This window comes from Pavona decussata, unplaced genomic scaffold (assembly GCF_977016875.1).
Source record: "Pavona decussata unplaced genomic scaffold, jaPavDecu1.1 SCAFFOLD_48, whole genome shotgun sequence".
Taxonomy (NCBI): domain Eukaryota; kingdom Metazoa; phylum Cnidaria; class Anthozoa; order Scleractinia; family Agariciidae; genus Pavona; species Pavona decussata.
Window position 1 is genome coordinate 2,990,534 of NW_028145470.1, and position 22,722 is coordinate 3,013,255.

The window sequence follows — 22,722 nt, forward strand, 5'->3', positions numbered from 1 at the left end:
GCATTTCTCAGAGATAATTAACCTACAAGTATTCTGAAAAGCACAGCAATAATGGCATTTTTTCCAGATTGACGGAAGTTTTTAGTTATTGCTGAAAAATGCGAGGTTCTCCCGTTTTTTCAGTTTTATGCCAATAGCCCTTGCAAAGATCTACCTTTCCCGTATAGGCATAAACCGCACAAAAATACCTTTATATTAAAAAGACCTCTATTTACTCGGACCATATCGTGATGCGCAGAACGTACGCTTAACAACAAAGGAGGAACTGTACTTAATATGACCACCACTATGTGGTATAGTGTCAAATTGTGATTACTTACAGATAGAAAAGAGTTTGGGACAAAAACAGCATTGGGTTGTGAAATAACTTTTAAAGCCGGTTACCAAATACATCAGGATTAAAAAGATAACCTTGACTTCTTTTTAGTCAACTTATTTTTGTTTACATTGTTTTGATTGTTTTTTGTTTATTGTTGTTTAAAAGTCACTTCGCATTTCTGGAGATCGCATTAAGCAACGGGGTAAATTATAAAGAAAACGAGACTTTAGGGCTACAAAATGTTGCCCGTTGGTCGCATTAACGAGGCTTTCAGATATGAAAATGACTAAGCATTTGTTTGAGACATGAAAAAGTCGGGTTTTTGAAAACAAGATGCCCTTATGCCCGTATTAACACAGCATTGTCGTCACGTGGGTTTTCACTTTACTTGGTGGACCTGTCGTACAATCAAAATCAAATAATCACTCTGTCCAATCACAACAGAGACAAACAGCACAATGAACCAATCAGAACTCAAAAAAAAGAAAAAGCACGTAACCCGTGCCAAGCGCGGGAAAACACGTGCGAGCAAGGCACGATTGGTTTTGGTTTTGCTTCTCATTGGTTTAGAAAATGGCGCGAGTTTTGCCAACCAATCACAGCACTATCACAGCTCGTAGTAAAGTAAAACCGACACTCCGCTCTTAAAGACGTACAGGCGTTTGAAAAGGGCCTTATTTATTTCTTTTGATGAGGAAGAAATAGATTTCCCGTGGACCAAACGCTAGTTCCACCTTAGTAGAAATAGGCTTGCTTTCATCCAACTTCAGTGTGAAGTTTCTCAAAATCAATGCAATCACAGCTTTCATTTCCACCACAGCAAGAGGCTGACCGGCGCAACGCCTGCTTCCACCACCAAAAGGAAGAAACGAGAAGGTGTGAACCGCCATCTTGTCATCCCAACGGGTTGGATCAAACTCTTCTGGATTATCCCACAGATTTTCCATGTGTTGGAGGGCATACGCATTCAGGAATAAAGCTGAGCCTTTGGGGATATGAAATCCTTTACAAAGAACAAAACAAAAAGATAATCAAAACAGGAAATAGAGTGACAATTTGTGGCGCGTTAAAAACTAGTGCGTTCTCGTTTAAAAACGTACTATCGTCTCATCTTTAATTTCCTACATTTTCGCATGTTGTCTACAGCACGAAAATCGAGAACGTTCTTGGTGTCACATTCATTTTGATACGATTCTGATATTTCATACCAAAACAGCCGCCAATTAATAGGCCAGAAAGTCGCTAATTAAAAAAAAAAGGTTTTATCAGCATTTTGGATCAAAAAGTATACATTTTGCAAAACGAAAACACAGAAAATATTAGAGGTAGCTTGTTGGGTGTTTTATCATTTCGCGTGAGAGGGGGGGGGGTGGGTAATTTAAACGTCTTGTCATACAAACGCCATTTTGTTTTAATTTTGAACACAACATTCAGAGGAGAAAGTGTGTGACTTGTTACTAAAACAAGCGCTGTAAGTATTACAGTACTCTGTTTTTGAAGGTAAATGAAGGCTTAAACTACAGGTTTCTAGCGCTTCTCTTCATAGAAATATAATGGAAATCGCGAAATGGAAAGCTTTCAAAAGCTTATTTAAAGTTTCTGACAACGTCTTGCCATTAAACTTAAGCCCATATCATTAAAGACAAGCTTACATGTACTTATTCTTAATCTGCCTAAAAGATTCATGAAATCGTTTATTATTTTATGCTTATCAATCTGGCCACCGCATAGAATTTATGTAACTTCTTTCTTTTTCCCACATGCATTATTCTGTACATTAAATTAACACCAACCATCCCCATCCCATAGTTATAATGAACCGGCCGTAGGCAACATTAAGAAACTCGGTGCCAAGCTTGGTGTCAGATCATGTATTCCAAAGCTACAGGATTTAAATATGGAAGAAAAATGAAAACGGTGAAATGAAAAAAAAATTGACGATTATCCTATTAATTTCGAAAATTCAGGGTTTTAAGATAAGGTATTAAATTGAAATGATCAGGGGTACATTTATCTTATAGCAATAGTTACACACCCTACGGTAAAGCATATCTGGGTTTTCATTCACTAAGGTAACTGCAGTTACACATAATTTTGACATCTTTTGATTTTTTTTTTCTTTCTGTGACTACCAGTTGAGAGAGAGAGGTACATTGCAATGCTTTTTTGTGGGGTATTTTAATCTTATTTTCCATTTTGTATTCTCTTCTATCTGAGCCCCCCCCCCCACCCCCCTACCCTCACCCCCATTTCAGCCTCAATATCAACGTGTGTCTTCTCCTCACTGTCCTCCATATATTTCTTATGCTACTAGTTGGGAGAATTTGTCTTAAAATCAAGGCATTTCATCTTTGGTGATTATTTCCTTTTTCCTCCTGACTTAAATGTTTCATCAAGCAGTGACATTGTAAGGAGAATTTGATGTTGGTCACTGAGGCTTAAAGGGTTAACCCAGAAAAAAAAAAAAACACCTTACCTCCTAACTCACTATCTTCAGCAACTCCTCTGCTAAATCCAGTTATAACAGGAATGAGTCGTTGTGACTCCTTCACACAATTTGCCATGTATTTTAGTTCTTTTTCCATCTCAGAAGTCACTATATCAGAATCACCTAGCACTCGGTCAACTTCTTCTTGGGCTTTAGCTTGAATTTTAGGGTTTTGAGCTGGAAGGAAATGCGAACAGCAAGATTAGAATTATAAGTGTGGCTACTTCCTACTAAAAGGGTGTGGTGATTAATTAAAACTGCATCTTTCAAAAGCTCTATTTTCACTGGACCTGATAACCTTAGTCTCCTTCGCCAGTATTTTTGGGATGTCACACAACATTGCAGCATTGCGTGACATCCCAAAAACAACTGTGAAGGAGACTATGATAACCTAAGCTGCTGCATTGTTTTTCAGGGTTGGGAGCATTGTTCTGTTGTTCATTCTTTTGTCCTCCAGCTGACCAACCATGTAAGACGTTGCAAACGGTGCAGGTTCCCTAATATATGTACCCCCTCCCCCCTCTTATGGTAGACTTCCCATCTCTTGTCCAATCTAATATGCTCCTAGATTTTTTTCTTAACTAGGGGAAAGTAAACCTCTGTATTATGTGAATACAGTGATTTCAAAGACATTAATATATTTGTGGACTTTACAAACCACTAATTTGTACAACTCAAGTTACTTTGATCCAGACTTGCTTGAACAAATTGAAAAAGATGAATTGAACTACGATTCCTAAGGATAAATACCACTCGTGAGTGACTTTAACTCGAAAAAACAAAAGTTTTCTTAACAAAAATCAAGGATTTAATGAACGATCTCTAAGCCTCCACACCTACAAATAATCCAAAAGCCATTCTATTATATTTAGACGGCAGCTCCCACTGAGGCCCCACCAGCTCTGGGAAGGGATGCCAGATCTAGAATGAAATCATATTTCAGAAACTTATAAACAAAATATTACAACAGTTAAGTTCAAATAGCCAAAAGCAAGTTCAAATCAAATCAAATCAAATCAAATCAAATCGAGCTGGTGGGGTTGTGCACATGTACATGCTGGTGGGGTTGTTCTGACTCACATTAACTCACCCAGATGGTACAAAATCCAACACAGCTGTGATGTGATTGTTTCAAATCCACCAAACAAAAATGTCACAATCTCATCATGAACTTCTACATCTGTCAGTTTGTACTTGGACTCTGGATCTTGTGCTTGTAGCAACAGCGTTAACAAATCATTCTTGTCATTACTGTCACCTTTGCTCTTACGCTGTTGAATGATCTGATTTACAAGGTTGTCAAGAACACTTTGAAGCTGACGACCGCGATGTGCTTTGAAAGGATGCATCCAACTCCATAACCTTGGAAACAACAGGAATGCGAGCTCACCCAAGCATCCCACAAAATGAAACAGAGCCTAGGACAAAAGAAGTTACTAGTCAACAGAATTTAGACAAGATTTCCAACTGGAATGTCAAAATTATGCATATCACAGAAGCCATCAAACTGTAAAGTTAAAAATGAGGTGAGAAAGAGCTAAAGGCTTGCTTGGTTTGCTCAGATATCTCTGCATGTCTGTTTAACACAGCAAAAATCAAACTTAATTGCAATTACATGACAACGTTAATTACGGGCCGCCAGACCATCCTGGCTTAAGCCAGAATTCTGATAGAGTGATGCAGGATCCTTGTTACAATCAATCTACATCTCGTGTGACCATACAGTATTTTTGAAATTTGAACAGAGTTTTGAAATTGAAAATATGTCAGTTTTGAACAACGCCAGTGAGATTTCAGAGTTCCTGTAGAAATTACCCTAGTTTATTGGCAGTATATAAAGCTATGAAGTTTTCTTTACATAATTAACTGCATTAAGTATTTCAAAAATAACAAATTATCGTTTCTCGAGTATTTTGATTTTTTTTCAGTTTATGCATCTTTTTTGGAAAGATTTCTCAAGATTCCATTCAAATGCCAGACATTACAAAAAGGAAATCAAATGTTCATTTCATTGTATTTGTTGGAAAAACTGGTCATGTGTGGCACATAGACTGACTGTAACTGGGCTGAGAAATTTTGATGTAAATTATAACATTTACTGGGTCAGACAGAATGCTGCACTACAGCAAAATTTGTCATTGAAAAGTCCATACTTTTATTAAATTTGACAATTATATAAAGCAAAAGTTAACCATAAAGCTACTTTACTGTGAAAAAGATTGCAGTAATGATGAGTTAACATTAAAAAGAAGGTTAGTAAACTCAATCAATCCACTCTTGTTGTTGAGTCATATTTTCACAGGGCAAGGTCTAAATTTAGCCAGCATTGGGCTGGCTCACCTTGCCTTGCATCTTTTAGTCATACAATATTTAAAATTCCATTTTTCTGCTGTTGAGCAATGTGTGCTTGAGTTTGTGTTTCAAATCGCATAGACACGAGCATACCATAAACGGGTCATTAACACTGGCAGATAAGTGGCACTCACAGATAAACTGTTCCTCAAGGATAAGTGCTCAAATTCCCCAAAAATTCTTAGTTGTGTCACTGTAAAAGGCATGATCCACAGAAATTTACAGTATTGTTTTCTAGATGTTCTTGCAGATGAGACACACCCCTGATCGATGAGTCAAATAAATTATTATATCTCTCAGTTAGTACACACGGTGTGATTGGTTTATTTTGTGGTGTATTTCACTGTATGGCCCGCTTAACTTCAACTAGTTTCCTTTCCTGTGTGCCTGAATAACCGTAGGGATAGGGAGCATTGCGCGACTCTGGCCTGAGCAGCTGCGAAGGAAACTAGATTAACCTCAGAGATATTGTAAATATCTTACTAACCTTGATTTCTCACTAGGTACTGTAAGTTACAGATCCTTGTTGATACATAAATCAAAGGGAAAAATTTGGTCTGTAACTTACAGTACTGTCCTCAAACTCAGTAAGAGGTATGCATGTAAAATGTAACAAAATATCTATTTAGTAAAATAAATAAATAAATGTAGTCATATTATCATTATCATTAACATCATCCTAGTAACTATTTTGGCTAATGCAAACCTTGACTGATTCATCCTCAGGGTTCTCTTGCACCTTCAAGTCATGACCAAATGCTGCTTGAGAGATGATGTCAAGAGTAAGACTCTGCACAACAGAAAAAGCTTCCACAGATGAACCTTCAGGTATCCCTTGCCATTTTTCGATCACAACTTGAGTCTTATTGCTAAGGACTTCTAAGGCGTAGCTCAGGAAACCAGAGTGAAACAGTGGCATGATCAGGCGTCGGTGCTTCTTCCATTCCTCACCTTCTAGTGTTACAAGACCATTGTCACCAAGCACTTGTCTAAAACGTTCTACACTAGACTTTGAGCGAAACATATCAAAGGTTTTGGTTTTTAGGATTTCTTCACACAAGGCAGGATCGCCAATAGAGAAGATCTCCATTCCGTACAACGGGGGTCTTCCCATCTGAATCCGAACAACTTTGCCATATTTCTTATGTAGTTCAAGAAGTCGTAGGTGCCTTTCTTCTACGTTGGAACGAAACACCTCAGCATTCCCAGAAAACCAGTGAGGTGGAGGGCCAGGTGGCAGGGGTCTATAGACATTAAGTAAGACAGTCAAGTAGTATGATAGGGAGTTTAAAGGCTGGTTTTCACTAGGACAATTATACATAAGCATAAGCATAAAGATAACCAAGTGAGAACACTAGTCACATAGTACACACATAAGGACAGACACATGCACACATGCACAGAAAACCATTTCTTGGCTGAGTTCTCGATACCAGCTCCCCTTGATGTTAAGTAAGATGGTGGACAAAATGGTTGACTACCTTGTGCTTGTGCTTGCAGGTGCTTATGTCACCCCCGTTCTCATTAGTGAAAACTGCAACATAAGCATAAGCACAAGAAGAACAAAAGTGTTTGTTCTTCTTGTGCTTATGCTTACATAGCAGGTGTCCTCAATTGCTAAAGTGGCATTTGTGCTTCTGCTTATGTCTTAGTGAAACCCTAGCCTGTTTCAGGCTCCGAGAGGGCAAGGGCAAGGGGACGAAGACAAGGGGGGACTGTTCCCCCTCGTTTTCGTCCTCTCGCCCTCTCCTTCGCGCGTCTCTCTAGGAGCCTGGAACAGACAATGAAAACCAGGCTTTATTTAGAAGCTACTATGGAAATGACACAAAATAATCGGATTAATTAATGAGAAAAACAAAGGCCCTACACCATGTCTATTATAAACTCCAATATCAATAGACATTTTCTCCTTACTCTCCTCTATATGTTTGTTATGGTACTTGTTGAGCGATTTCATCAGACATTTTATTTTGGTTGATCATTTCCCTTGATCTCCTAACCTGTTTGTTTGATCAAGTAGTGCGATTGTAAGGAGAAATTAGATGTTGGTCGTTAATGGGCCATTGGAAAACAAAAAGGAGTGATGAGCTAACAGTCACTGATTAGAAACATTCACCTAAAAGTGAAAAAACTTTGAGTAGCCATCCAAAGGTTATCCTATCTCCTCCAAAGGCCCAGGGTGACAAACTAATTATGCAAAACGCCTGAAAAAATTATCAAATTGTGTTATAAAATGTAAGAGATGTAAACAAACTATTATGTTCAAATAAGATCGACTAGATAGCGAGCAGGTATATTGTAGCGTATCATAAACACAGCCTTGAATTGTTTAGCAATTTGCAGGCTTTGCGATGAAACAATGTTCGCTAAATAGATACTTTAGTATGAAAGGATGAAAATACTATGTTGCTCGCCGCGCAAAATGTTCGATAAAATATTTCATAATCTGAGCTGACAGGGAGTTAAGGACCCTGCGAGCAGAGATCCCTTCGAAAATCGAAGAGATCTCTAAATCAAGTACCTTTTCTGTGCAAGCTTTGCTTTTAAAAGCTTAAGGACGGACCAAACAAGAACAATAGCAGCACAAGATAGTAGAACGTCGCTGGATCTTAGCTCAAACAATCCAAGGGCCATTTTGCATAGCCTTCCACGCCCTGTCAAGAACCGGAAGTCACATAAAAGTGAGGTCGGCACGCGCTGACAGTTTGCGTGACTTCAGCTCTAATCACGTGACTACAAGTAGGGAATGAGTTAACAGCAAGCTCAGGAAGGACAAGAACTATTACTGTAAGTGTATGTTCATCTTTTAACACCGCGGAATAATATAAATCAGTGTAAAATTTTCTTTTATCTGTAAGGCAGTATATAGTGGCATGGTACGTAACCAATGAGGGATTCAAAGTGATCGAGCTAAGTTCAAGTGCAACTTGTTTATGAACCGTTTAATAGCCGACGAAAACAGACAGAAAATAACGAAGTTAGTATCAGTACTGGCACAAGGTATAAGGCTTTTTGACACATCCACGTTCTTTATGCACACCTACTCGACTATCATGCAACGATTTTATAGTCTTCACCATTGCAGAGAATCAAAATCATTGTAGCCATATTAAAGCTTTCGCTCCGTTTGATTTCCACTCCAGTGAACTGCAATTAAATATGGCAGAGTTAACATCCACCCGGGTTTTAGGCTAAGAATTCGTTTATTTCAAAATGGAGGATATTTTGTATTATATATTGTCACGTTTAAACAGCTATTTCGAGACTTAGCTTGTTGTCATATAAAAGTGTTACATGCGTACTCGACAAAACCGAAGGGCAGTCTGGGTATTTATGACATGAAACAAAGACAGCAGGGAATAACTAAGTGAATCAGCCATATTTTCAGATAGGATCACTGTAATGATCTGTGATATGGAGGGAACAAAGTAAGTCAACGTATAAAAGCAAGATATAACATACTATGTGAAAATATTATCCACCGGTGACGATTCGAATCCCGGTCTCCTGCGTTTAATCAGACTCTCCGTGTTGAGTGAGCGACCCCGTGATCCAGCGTACTTAGTGATGGGTTCAAACTGTAACAACGGTATATGACATGCAAGAAAAGTCAAAAGAGAAAAAACAGGAGTGTACTCCATTAGTTTTCAATGTCAAACTCCAAATCGTCGTCAATCAGGAGTATAATGCCTTCATTAACCTCACCAATGTCTGAACCTGTGATGTCCAAAACCTCTTGAGCTCATCTAGCACAGAGAGCTAGGATTTCAATTGCTCTGATCCTTCCTCACAATGAATCATTGAATCGTCAGAGTGACGAAGGGCTACCGCTTGAAACGTCAGCACTCGAATCTCTTTTCGGTGGCCAATTTACCTAGTTATGAAGGGGAGGGGGGGGGGGGGGGCAGGGGGATCAGAACCTCAAGCCTCCCGTACCTTTGCCTCCTGCCTCCCGCCCTTTTTCGCGTTTCTCCCGCCCCCGAGTAAATTAGAAGGCTTCAAAACTCGTATTAGTCACAAAGCTGTACCAGGACGTACCATTCGTAGGCCTTTCATTATTCATTTTTTACTATATATATTTTGATTAACGTTAACATTATTGATAGGTTTTGTACTCTGAGTTAATGAAGTTTTGACTAACATAAAGACTTTTGCTCTTGAGCTATCGTAGCTTGATCAGAAATAAATTACAAGCAGCGGTGATAAACATAATAAACTTGCGCATTTTATGTAACTTGACGTTTCATATGCTACGTCGGTCAAGCTGAAATGCGCAAGTTTATTATGTTTATCACTGCTGTTTGTATTTAATTTTTGACTAACATAGTCATCTTGTTTGACGGTTTAACCATTCTTTCAGTGTCAACAGTCTTAGTCCATCGTGCAGTGTAATAGTTGTTGCATTTCTTAATTATTCATTTGTTGGGATCATGTAATTCAAATAGGGAAGTAGGACATGGCGAGCTGGCAGCCAAACGCCCCAGTTTAGAGTTCGGTACATCTCCCTAATTCTCGGCTCCTTATTGCGGATCCATCGCGTTTACTTGATTCGATTGACGGTCATTGGGAGAGGTCGTCCATGCCCCAGATTTCTCACTACCGCACTGAAAAATACTAAGAACTACTAAAAGGGTCTTTGACGACATTGAATCTCTGATACTAAATTTACAAGACGCGTACTTGCTCGCCTTGCTCACCTCTTTTGAGACTTCTAAAAACTTGCGGGGCACTCAAACATTTGTACACATGCCACGCTTGACATTTCATAAGCTATGACGTAACACAATGAAAGGGCTTACAATTTCACCGGAAGTAACCCTGTTTATCGCCTGAGCACGAATTTTCGTGTGTCCTCGAATATAAAATATTTGTGTAAAGCCTCGGAGGACGCTAAATGGAAGAAAAATAACATTGTTCAACATTGTTGAGTTCTTTGTTTTTGATAGTATTCTAACGCATTAATAAGTAAAGAAATTCACCGTTTTGTATTGCTCTACCGCTTCCCGTCCTCTTAGAACTCCCGCCTCCCGCCCTTTCCTCTCCCGTCTCCCGTACCCCTCCCGCTTCCTATTCTCCCGGGCTCCCGCCCCCCTGTCCCCTATCAACTCTGTTGATAAACCAAACATTAATTTCTCCTTCGTCCACTAGGCTCCGAGTGATCGGATGCACCAGCTAGGGAAAGCAATTAGAGAGAAGAAGAACAGTGTTTCAATATGAACCTTAGAAATGGCCTCGCTGGCCGCTGACGAGGCTCCCCTTATCTCGGTCGTGAAAACCTCCGACCGGTATACAGAAGTGTATGGGTTTGATTTCAGTCCGGGACTATGATTTTTCTGCACTAAAACCTTTCGTTTGTGAAACCCTCATACCCATCTCCATTGAGGAAAGGGAAACACGATGGCTCAGTTATTAAAAGACAGTTTAGACGGTGTTTAACAAAACCACGTTCTAAGCCATTTTCAATTCTGCCAACAGTCATATCTAAACATTGTCTACTGCCGACGGTAACAAGAAGGCTTGCATCCCAGACTAGAAGACTATTTACCTACTTAAAATAAACCACTTATAAACTTAGAGATTTGAAGGCCCACTTATTGTCTTAAGGCGTGGCCTAAGTTAGACTCTGTTTAAATAACTGGCCCACTCATTGTTGACAACTACTTCTTTTTAACTATTATTTATCCTTTTCTTGCTTTGTTTTCCTGACGTTTTAGGTTTTTAATAAACCAGGATGGAATCTGTGATAGAAGTTTCCTTAAATTTTGGAAAGACACTTTTTAACAACAAACAACACCAGAATGCACATGCGGTCTTCACAGAATGCCTTAAAATCTCCCAAACCACAGGACATCCAACTTCAATCGCAGCATCGCTGGGATGCCTGGGAATGTTTTTCATGGCAAATGATGTCGCGCGCGGAATCTCCTACTACGAAAACGCTTTGGAAGTTTTAAAAAATTTCGATAGCAGGAGCCAGAAAGGGGACTCGAAAATAAGTCGCCGAAATTTACAAATAATTGCTGATGCGTACGGATCGATTGGGTCTGCCAACAAAGAAATGAGAAATTTTACAGAATCGATCAAGTATTTTCAAAAATACCTTGAGGTCTGCGAAGAGTTAGGAGACGTTCACGGAAAAGCAATAGCGCTTGGAAACATGGGCGCTTCGTACAGAAATCTCGGTCAAATTTATCAAGCTATGCAATGCTTTGAAAAGGAACTTCGCATTGTTGAAGCATCAGGAGAAACAGGCCTTCAATTTCACGCTCACACAAACGTGGGACTCTGTTACCGCGATGTTGGCGAATACCACAAGGCTCTTCACTGCTATGAGGCGTCGCTCGCTGTTGCTATAGCAACGGGTTGTAAAGAGGACGAAGGAGGTGCTTACGCTAATTTAAGTAACGTGTACCGTTACCTTGGTGACACGAACAAAGCTCTGGAATATTCTAAGAAGTCTCTTAAGTTGGCTAAGGAGTTAGGCGACCTTAGAGGCCAGTTCATTGCTAGTGGAGGGTTGGGAAATGCGTATTCCACATTAGGTGATTTTAAAACAGGTTCTGACTATTTCCGTGAAAACGCTAATCTTGCCAGGAAAATCGGAGACAAGAAGTTGATTGCTCGCGCGGAGCACAGCTTAGGGCTCGCTTATTTCTTTCGTGAAGATTACATGGAGGCAATTGCGCACCACAAAACAGCACATAGTTTGTTTAAAGAAGCTGGAATGAGGTTGCCCGCTTATCACGCCAAGTTGGGCACCGCGAAGTGTCTGCGCATGTCAAAGAAGTACAAAGCGGCCATTGGTATTTACCAAGAGTGCATCAAAGAGTATGAAGAAATACGCGCGCACCTAGGAAATCAGCAAAATTTGAAAGTCTCAATTGGAGATCTGCATGTTATAGTCTACAAGGCGCTTGCATACAGTATGGTTCAAGCTGCCCAAGTTCGAGACGCCATGTTGGCAGAAGATCGCGGACGAGCTATGGCGCTTAAAGATCTCCTCTATTACAAGTTTGCAGTGAAATCAGAGTACGCAGGAATTAAGGAGCTTTGCCCGAAAGATGCTGATAGAGTTTCCAAATTTGTAGACAAACTCCAAGAAGACGCAGGTCTGACTGTGCTTTTCTACTCATTCTTCAATGGTCAGATGTTTATTTCGGTGGTTTCAAGCTCGCGTGGTGTGCAGTGTGTGCGACCTTGGGGTGAAAAAGACCTACAAAGGTACTGGACATTGTTTGAACTTGTGGATAAGTCACTCACTGAAATAAGGCAAGGCGTGAGGGAGCATGGCACGGTCGAAGACAGGGTGATATCAATCTCTGAGACAGGCGGCCCAGAAGACATATTTGTTGATCAAGAATCGACGTCTTTGCCGTGGAATTCAGAGAAAAAGGTAGCAAGTTCTAAAGGCTCTCAACCCCAGCCCACAAGAAAGGGAGTTCCTGGCAGTAGTGCACGCAAGCCTGTCGATGTTTCTGATTCAAAACCTACTCTGCGCAAGTTGTACGACATCCTGATCAAACCAGTCGAGCATCTCATTGAAGGAAGCAAGCTGTTAATTATTCCTGAAGTTGCGCTCTATCGTCTTCCTTTCTCCGCTTTGCAGGACGATGAAGGAGTCTTCCTCTGTAAGAAGTTCAGCATTCAGGTGTGCACCTCACTCGAAATCCTGGCGATCATCTCAGAGCGTCCCAAACAAAAATTACAGGCCGGGGCACTTGTGATCGGTAACCCTCTTGTTGGGCGTGTCCTCAGGAGAGGTGAAGAAGTGACCCCCTGTGGGCTGCCAGGGGCACAAAGGGAGGCGGAACAAGTGGCGTCTTACTTAAATACTACACCTCTTGTACAACAAATGGCGACAAAATCACGTGTTCTGAAGCACCTTGTCAAGGCAAGTATAATTCACATTGCTGCCCATGGGGACCCGAGGAAAGGGGAGATTGTTCTTGCACCTAACCCAGACCCCTCTCAAGAGAACCGCCTGCCTACCGAGGAAAATTACATGTTGACATGCGCAGACATCGCTTCGTTGAGCCTGCGAGCGCGTTTGGTTGTTCTCAGCTGCTGTCAAACGGCCCAAGGAGATATCCGCGCCGAAGGAGTTGTTGGGATAGCTCGCTCGTTTCTAGGAGCTGGGGCGAGTGCTGTGGTCGTGACGTTGTGGGCTATTGATGATCACGCCACTTTGTCTTTCATGGAGCTGTTCTATAATCACGTGATCAAGAATCTGTCCGTGTGCCAGGCGTTACAGAAGAGCATGGTAACCATGCAAGGGAAAGATGAGTTTAAAAGGATCTCGAACTGGGCGCCATTTTATATCGTGGGAGAAGACGTGAAGTTTAGTGATGAAGAAATACAGCGAATCAAAGACAGTGCAGACAGCTACTCAATGTAGTAATATACCCATGAATTCTGCTACGAAGCAATAGTCGTTTACATTCTTTTTTGTTTTTTTAAGAACCTTTTTCATAAGATACCAAATGTTTTTGAAATGAACACTGTGTAAATACGGATAAAATAATACATTTTACATTTTTGCGTTTTCGCCGCAGAATCTGGTAACTTAATGTTACGTTGCGAACCTCTGTGGTCGATACTATTCGTAAAACTAAATTTACCGAGAGTTGGCTGCCGCGACATCTTGTACCCAGCACTAGAGCACATGTAAGCCGCGCAACAGAGCATGTCACTGGCAACTTGACTCCATATTACGGGACGTATTGCTTTTTGATAGATGTCTTGGCACGTCCGCATAGATTTATTGAAATACTATAACAGGTAACTTAAGAACATCTTAAGAACTTTTCAGGCTCAAATTGCCAAACAAATTAAGAACGTTCAGCCTCAGCCCCAAAATTAGAAGTTCTTATAAAAAAAAATTGTGTAACCGACTTGATAGGTCAATTATAACCTCTTTAGCAGTTTCCCCTTTAAATATAAAGCGGGTTTGTAAATCGTTTTGTGTGGTGAATAAAATAGCCAAAGTTTTGTTCGCTATTTTGCAGCTTTCTTTCACCACTCACCCGTCTGTTTAGACAAAGCTTTTCTGCGACTGTGTTTCTAACTTTGGAGTTTTGCTGGTATAGCTTGTACTGCTGTGTGTTCAAGCGTTGAAACGTTCTCGCCCCTCGCGGCTAATTTTAAACAATTATCCTGCGAAAGCGCACGGAATATCGCCTGATACTTAGCCGACGAGGCCGTACGCCGAGTTGGCTAAAATCAGGGGATATTCCCCAAGATTGAGCAGGAGAATTGTTTTATTATTCAATACATTCATACCAAAGCACAATTTTAATGTAGTCAAGCTGGAGACGATCTTTATTTTTGCCATTTGTCTCCCCGACACACGAAATTACGTATATCACAGGATATCTGTTGACTACAGACAACGAAAATTCATTACACCTTAACCATATTTGGGCAGCGTTACAGAAGAATTAACCGTAACACTGAGTTGCTGAAACATATTTGTCGTAGACAGCTTGACGCTTGAAACGTCGGGGCCGAAGGAGCTTGGTGTTTCATTATGTGGTTGTACCTTTTCTTCAGTAGATGAAACGCCAAATTGTGAACATTCGTTATTTCTTTCCGGTGGAGACATCCAGGGGGAGTAGGAACACTCCTTACTACTGCATGTTACAGAAAGCGGGTTAACGTCCGGTCTTAGCTTGTGGGGTTCATAAGGGTTGTACACATTTCCCCCTTTAACCCCCCGGGGGTACTCCCTTATATGGGCTATATAGGTATGTGCGGCCCCAAAGGGTATGGTTTTTCAGCCGTCTTGGTCATAAATAGGGTATCGATTTTAGCCTTTTTGGTAATAAATAGGGTATCGATTTTTGCACTCTAGTCTGGAATTCGTTTCTTTAGAAGAAGCTACTTCTTCATCATGATGTTTACGGCAACTTTGTACGTACCGCAACGGTTTGTCAAGCCTTTAACATTAGTCTGGACTAGGGAAATAATTATAAGGCAGGTCTGAAACAGGGTATTGATTTAAAGGTCAGGTCATAAATAGGGTATCAAATTTTTGGTCAGGTCATAAATAGGGTAGGGAAAATCGCAGATTTTGGTCATAAATAGCGTAAGGGTTTTGAGAAGCGGGCTGCACACCGCTACCCAATTTTCTTGGGCTTGCCCCCCCCCCCCCCCCCCGGGCTTCAACCCCACCTTACGATCACCTCTATTACGACCACTTTTTGTCCCTCGAACGAATTAAAAGTGGCCGTATTAACGGGGTCCCGCTGTACTTTAAAATCCCAAACGTATTAAACGAAGTAAAATACATCCTGTACTCGCGAAATCCGGCTTCCGAATTTTCGCAAAATTAAATACGCGAGAAAATTAGTAAGAATAAGGTATCACCAAAGATAAAAAACCTAAATATCTATAAATAGATTCTCCCAGCTAGCCACTATAAGAAACTATAAAAAAGAGTCAGGGGTTTAAGGTTTAAGCTGAGAACTTGCACACAGGTTCCTTGTTTTTCAATATTTTGAATAAGTTATGAAAGATCGGACGATAGCCCAACGTTTTGTTACCTGGTTAGTTCACTCAGGTGTACCTGCCTTGTTCAACAATGGAAAATTTGTCTTCAGTTGTTTAGAAACAACTTGTCCTGTTTAGTGGGCATTCAGGTGTTGCAACCTTTCTACCTTCTCGGTATGCTGGAAATAGGGTCCGTTAATTTGGACAGTTAAAGCTATTCGAGGAAGCCTAACGTTTCTTTTAATTTCTTCATTCCATTTTTTTTTTCATTTTAGCGATCGTTTGGAGGTGCATAATAAGAACAGTAAAAAAAAAAAAAAAAAGACTTAAAGGGGAAGTATCACGCAAATTTGCTGTCATTTCAAAACCCAAAAATGTTTGTCTGTCAGCAGAAACAGTGAAATAATTGTCAAGTTAGTTATAAATTATCACCCCAGTGCAATAAAACTGTCGATTAGTGCCTCTGACCAGAGACAGAGTAGGCCGGTATGGATTGAAACTTGAAAAATGTTAGGCTAATGTTTTTCAAGTTCGCGCATTTTTGTTTCCAAAATGCGCTAGAACAGATCACGAGTTGTTCCTTTCAAGATTTGAGTTGATTTCTTTCCTCTCGTCATTCTAGAATTATTTGGCAGGTGATTGAAGGTCTTATTTCATCATTTTTAACAAAAGATACCAAAAACCCAATGATACTTCCCCTTATTTATCACTGTAGTTAATCGGGGACACTATAAATCAGAGTGAAATAAATATACAAACTGAACATAACATTAGTTTTATTGTTCACTTTTAGCTTTGAGCTAATCGTATCAAAAATTGATTTTCGTCCGTTTATCTCCTAGAGAATGTTCTTGCTAGTGTACCTGCGTTGTGCAATAATGAAAAATTTGTCTTCATTTGTTAGCAACAACTTGTCCTGTTAATTGCGCGTTCAGGTGTTGAAACCTTTCCACCCTCTCGGTATGCCGGAGATAGGTGTCCATATTTGAACCATTCATTTGGAAAGTTGACTGCTAATCGAGACAGCCTGCGTTGCTTTTAATTCTTTATTCCATTTTTTTTATGTTATTAATTCTCAGCGATCGTCTGAAAGTGCATGATTAGAATAGTTTTATTGTTCATTTTTCTCTTTGGCTATTGGGGTCCATCCATTTATCTTCTGTAAAACTTTGTGGGATGTGTTTTTCAAGTGATCCTTCAGAAAATGCGTTATACCCTGAGTATCTCAGTATAAGCCCGGGGGTTCCTTAAGGGTCTCCTCGCCACTTCTTACTTCTTCTTTTACTATCATTATTCACTGTAAACTTATGTAAGATCTTAGTCTATTATTCACTGTAACTTTCTATGAATGTATGTTGTGTGGATAAAATAAAAATAAAAATAAAAATAAAAAATAAAAACTTCACGTGTTTGAACGTTTTCACAGTTTGAAAACAGAGAGCACATTCTTGTTTTTTTTTTTCGTCAGGGATTTTCCCACCAAATCAAGTTAAAGACGTTTTCCCAATTTATGGGAGCAATTATACAATTACCTATTAAAATATGTTGGGTACAAAGACTATTACAGTCCTAGGGAATTGCCTCTTTTGCGTAAAAATGTAGTTAAAATTCACCGCAAACCAAAAATGGAAGATTGTTTCGCGCACTTTTGTCACGCCTTGAATGCCAACTTTGCGTGTAGTGATCATACATAACGAATCCTTTAGCGATAAGGCTACAAAAATCAATTTATTCCTACATATTTTTTCAACGACTCCACCTTGCCAACAAGAAAACAATCTGTCTCAAACCCGGTGGTACGCCCAAAAACAACTCACTGACTTTATTCCCGGACGTTCTAAATTCCCTGATCTTGAAAAAGAAACTTTTAGGAGTCGTTTTCTCTTCCTTGGATACTACACGCGAGCGAACCTATAGAAATGATGCAAAACAGCGTCAAAACCGAGTAGGGCTTCGGGAGAGGGTCATCGCCATACTACGTTAGTTAGGAAGTCTCCATTGTTCCCTGGACGCGGGGTGCAGGGCGTCCTGATGATCTATTGTTGTCCTATTGAAGTCTTCAAAATAGGCCACTTGTTCAATTCTAAATTTATTTATGTACAGTTTAACCAACGGTTAATTAGCTGCAACAAACACTGGTGTTGAATTATATGTGCACAGCGGACACTAGTGTGCCAACTTGGCGTTTACCGTTTCTTTTGTTACCAGTAGCTTTATAATAGCTCTGGAAGCGTGTGTACAAGATACATTTAGTTACTGAGAGTTTTAAGATCAACGAAAGGTAAGCTTTGTCAATCTCCTTGATTTTATAATTTTCAACACTTCCTTAGAGTATTTTCACACTTCGGTACTATTTAACACACAGTAACAGGTGAAGCAAACTCTTTTTTAAACAAAGAACAAATGTAATGACAATATAACCCATATTGTTTACTGAAAAACACTCATCCGCATTTTGTCTTTATCAGTGTGTTAAGGCAATAAGGCAATAATTCGTATTTCAAGGTTTATTGTCAGTGTGAGGTGTGTTTTTTCAAATCTTTCATATTCATGCATGGGGTTTTGATGTAGCGAAAATCCCGCAAAATTGGTCCAAAAAACTATTAAAACTGATTAGAGCGTTCACAATCTTTTTTACGGTTCAAAAATTAAAAAAAGGGAAGTTTTTGTTATTACATGTATAGTAACTTTTTTCAGCCATCATTTGTATTATTGAATGCAAGCAATTAAGCAGTACGTTTTCATATTTCCAACTTTTCTTACTTTCCATTGATAAATTTTTGCCGGTTTAATAGCAAAGAACTTTCGACGATGCAACGAAATCATAACAGAAATAACTGGCGCGCGCGAAAATTAAAAACAACAACATTTATTTAACAGAATAAATGGCAACAGGAAGAGTTTGTGGGTAATACCAGCGTGTAGTAATTATTATAAAATAAATTTGCAATTTGTAGTAATGTGGTTTCTATTTATATCTTTGTCATTAACCGCGTACGTGTCTTTTTTCTTTGGATTCGCTCTGACGAAAGGCTAACGCTCGAAACGCCAGCACTCGAATCTCTTTACGGTGGCCAATTTACCTTTAGTTATCAACTCTGTTGATAAACCAAACATTCGTTTCTACTCCACACCGACGCAGCACCACAGTTTCTTTAGAAGCCAAACCTCTTACCATTTGTTTTTCTCTGTTCTGTTTTATTCATTTATTTAGTTTTTCAGCTAAGATGGCGTTCAAGTTTTTTTGCGTTGTTCTCTTGTTGTCCATGGCGGTGTTTCTATCGGCTCAAGCCAAACACACAAAGAAAGAAAAACACAACAAAGAACAAGGTAATGGTCTGTTATATTTCCTCATCTGACAACAAAATGAATTGAATATGGCTTTTTACTAAAAACTAACTCATTTGATAACGCAATCCAGAGTTTTGATTGGTTGAGCGCCCATGGTTTATGAGCCATTATACCATGCCCCGCAAATATGGTAAGAGTACACGTCGGGGCGAAAACAAATATCACTAAATCGGCAAGATCTATCAGTTTTTCGTGGTTGTCTTTAATAAAGCAATTATTCCGCTCGCGTTTGTTGGATATGAGATGACTATAGCCAACGAGGCGCAGCGCCTCGTTGGCTGTCTATCATCTTTTATTAAACTGAACTGGGTCATTGTATAATGCAATTTGAGCGATTTGATTGGCTTAGCGGCCATGGTATATGAGCCATTAGACCATGCCCGAGAAAAAGAGACCATTAGATTGTCTTCTAATTGTTCTTGCAAAGCGGAATCCGCAAAATCTAGCAATATTTCGTGATTTTTTTTAATAAAACAATTATTCCACTCACACTTGTTGGATATGACATGATTATAACCAACTCGGCGCTACTCGCCTCGTTGGCTATCTATCATCTCATATTCAACGCGCGCTCGTGGAATAATTGTTAAACATATGTTTGCAGTTCTTACATAACCTATTTAGTACTGATCAAAAATCGATAATCATCCGGGCTTCAAGCATAGTCCACAGAAAAGCGAAAATCGTCCACGTTTTGGGAATTTAGAGATGATTTTTGAAATATCATAATAACCTTTTCTTGTAGATGTCAAGATCCGGCTGCTTTCTCTTTTAAGTTTGATATTTTTCTCGTCAGAATTTGTGTTATTCCCTGACCTAAATTTTAAAAGGGTGGTGATGTTTTGAAAGGGGAGAATCCTAGTCCCCTGTCTCACCAACCCCTCCCTATAAAACGGGGCTTTTCCTTAACGCCCCTCCGGCCCCCTCCCCAAACACACGTCATGGCTCATGGCTCCAACATTTCGAGATTTTGGACACGCTAAGGCAAGGGAGGGGTGAGGTGTTACGCTGCGCTCTTTGGCATTCCTCTCCCCACCCCCTTCCCACATTTCACTACCAGGCTTATTGGTCATTTTATTTCTCTTTAGATGAGGTTGTGCCAAAGAGGCTTGAACACATAACGTATCTTGGTGACAAGAAGGATTGTGATGACCATGTTAGGAAGACGGACAGGGGCCAGTGGTGTACCTGCCCGTTTGTGCTGTGTACTGGGGCTAAGGAATGCACTCAAGACTTCCTGGGTGACTCTGCATTCTGTCGACTGATGCATGAAAATATTGACTACACAAAGGATTTGACAAAGAAGGACTGTGCTTGTAAATACATGAAGAAATAATTTAAAAGCAAAACGTTAATATACGTAGTAATGTTACAGTTAAAGTACAATAATACTATGGTATGACAAGAGATTTGCAATAAAGTCCCTTAAAAGAATTTAAGTGTGGCGGACCGTGTGATATGTAACTGTATGACCATGTTTAGTTGCTGCTGGTGGATTGTAGCTTGTCAAAAATGAGAAATATTGGAGTGGAAATTTAACGGAATGGAAAACATTTCTACCATTAAGGTGTTTTAGTGCAGCAAAGCTGGTTGGGGGCAGCGGCGAGTACCATGAGTGTAAGTTGTGGGTTATCGACGATAACGTTTCCTGGTATCGTAACGGAACCGTTTCATAATTACATGATCAGAAATGAAATGTGAAATAATGGGAAACAGTTTCAATGAATTACGTTGCTGTAACACGTGGGATTAAGGCTTCGTGAATGAATTTTACTGTGTAAGGGAACTACAGTGCTAGAGGAGAATTAGTTTAAGGGGGCATTACACCTAAATTTGAATGAAATTGGAAGAGGTTTTAAGAAGAGATAGAAGAAAGAAAATGATTTTTGGAACACCATCAGACAGTTGATACCCACACAAGAGCACCCCAGGTTGCTAGTGGACTAACTTGGTATCCGTCTATTAATTATCAACTACAAATTCTTATTTAGCTTCACTAAATCTTTTATATTTCTTATTTCTCTTAATTTTACCAATCTTTCTAGAAAAGCTACTCCTCCCAAATATACCCAAAAATCACCCAAAAATTCACAAAACACCCCACAACACAGATTCACGGGATGATGATAGAGTTTTTGGATTGCTTGAAACGTGAACGAGATATTTTCATTAAAGCCATGTCAAGTGGCGGAAAAATGGCGTTAGGTGTAACTCCCCCACCTTAAGTTAGAGCGGCAAAAGAGTCGAGATGACAGAGTGAAAGGGTTACAGAATAATAATACACATCACAAGGTGTCCCCTAACCTTAATTCTTACTAAAACAAACATAACTCTGTTAAACATGAAGTCATATGAAAACGACAAAAAGGTCTGTTTTATATGAAGTAACCAAATTCAGGGTTAGGTGCATTTCTGGACATAAGTGATAGAATAAAAACATATTCCCTTTAGGCGTCAAATAATTTAAAACAAAAGATAGTTAAGGGGGTTATTGGAGGAGTAAAAACGAATATTTGGTTTCGTTATTCAACACAACCCAGATATGGTGGTGGTGCACTCAATATTCGTCGTTCGTGGTCAACAGATATCCTGCGATTTATAAAATTTCGTGTGTCGGAGAGAAAAATGGCAAAATAAAGATCGTCTCCAGCTCTTCTGAAATAAAACTGTGTTTGAACAATATAACAATTATTCTGTTCAATCTTGCAGAAGTATTATTAAAAACTGAATCATTGTATAATGCAATTCGAGGGATTTGATTGGCTTAGCGGCCATGGTATATGAGCAATTATACCATGGCCGAGAAATGGCGACCATTAAATTGTCTTCTGGTTGTTCTTGCACAGCGAAATCAGTAAGATCTAGCAATATTTCTTGATTGTTTTTAATAAAACAATTATTCCACTTGCGCTTGTTGGATATGAGACGATTATAGCCAACTCGGCGCTACGCGCCTCGTTGGCTATCTATCATCTCATATCCAACGCGCGCTCGTGGAATAATTGTTAATTAGGGGATAGTCCGCGCGATTTCGCAGGATAACTAAAAGTTGGGTTATCAATATAATAGAGGCGATAAGGTAATTTGGCCGACGTGAAGAGATCTGGGGGCTGACGTTTTGAGTGAGTTAGACCTTGACAAGAACAAGTCCAATCCAATTCGCTCTGACGAAATGCTTGAATCCCTTTACGGTGGCCAAATTACTAGTCATGTCATCTCAATCGATAAACCAAATATTAATTTGAAATGGAAAATGGGCAACATAATCAGTTCGACTTGTATAACTAGTCTTCTACTAGGCCAGAGTGGAATTTAAAAAAATTCCGTCTCGCTCAGACCTTGTAGACAAGTAATTCTACTAGGTCAAGATATTGGCCATTTAAACGGTAAAACACTTTTTTCTCGTTCATTAGCCTGGCTATGTAAAATGGTTTATCTTGGCATCGAGTCTATTGCGAAACGTCCGGGTAAATGGTAGAGCAGGGGGGTGGTGGGGGGAGGGGGTTAGGGAAAGATTTGCCAAGTGCCAGAACATGTCCTACTAGGTCACACGGTCCTTGCATGTAAAATTTTTAAATCTTATAAACGAAGCTAGTTTTAGTCAAACGGGCATTCTACAACGGTCACCATCGCACAGAATTCAGTGCTGTCTATTGTAGAAAGATAAAGGAAACAGCGAGATTATTTCGGTGACTAAATTGACAATAAAACTAACAATGTTGGC

General features: G+C 39.7%; 3 protein-coding genes across 3 annotated transcripts; 2 read left to right on the forward strand and 1 right to left on the reverse strand.

The window, feature by feature from the left end:
* Positions 1-686: 686 nt before the first annotated feature.
* LOC146481790 (cytochrome P450 4X1-like) lies at positions 687-7,812 on the reverse strand. The gene is made up of 5 exons (XM_085107897.1): positions 7,681-7,812; positions 5,866-6,403; positions 3,898-4,225; positions 2,796-2,984; positions 687-1,322 (listed from the first exon to the last, which is right to left on the reverse strand). The coding sequence occupies exons 1-5, from the start codon at positions 7,791-7,793 to the stop codon at positions 994-996; spliced, it is 1,497 nt and encodes a 498-aa protein (XP_084964023.1). The 5' UTR covers positions 7,794-7,812; the 3' UTR covers positions 687-993.
* Positions 7,813-10,890: 3,078 nt separating this feature from the next.
* Positions 10,891-14,152, forward strand: LOC146481791 (tetratricopeptide repeat protein 28-like). The gene has a single exon (XM_085107775.1). The coding sequence runs from the start codon at positions 10,891-10,893 to the stop codon at positions 13,552-13,554; it is 2,664 nt and encodes an 887-aa protein (XP_084963901.1). The 3' UTR covers positions 13,555-14,152.
* A 3,643-nt stretch (positions 14,153-17,795) lies between these two features.
* On the forward strand, positions 17,796-20,428 carry LOC146481792 (uncharacterized). Its single transcript, XM_085107612.1, has 3 exons — positions 17,796-17,928; positions 18,870-18,977; positions 20,087-20,428. The coding sequence occupies exons 2-3, from the start codon at positions 18,875-18,877 to the stop codon at positions 20,332-20,334; spliced, it is 351 nt and encodes a 116-aa protein (XP_084963738.1). The 5' UTR covers positions 17,796-17,928; positions 18,870-18,874; the 3' UTR covers positions 20,335-20,428.
* The last annotated feature ends 2,294 nt before the right edge of the window (positions 20,429-22,722 follow it).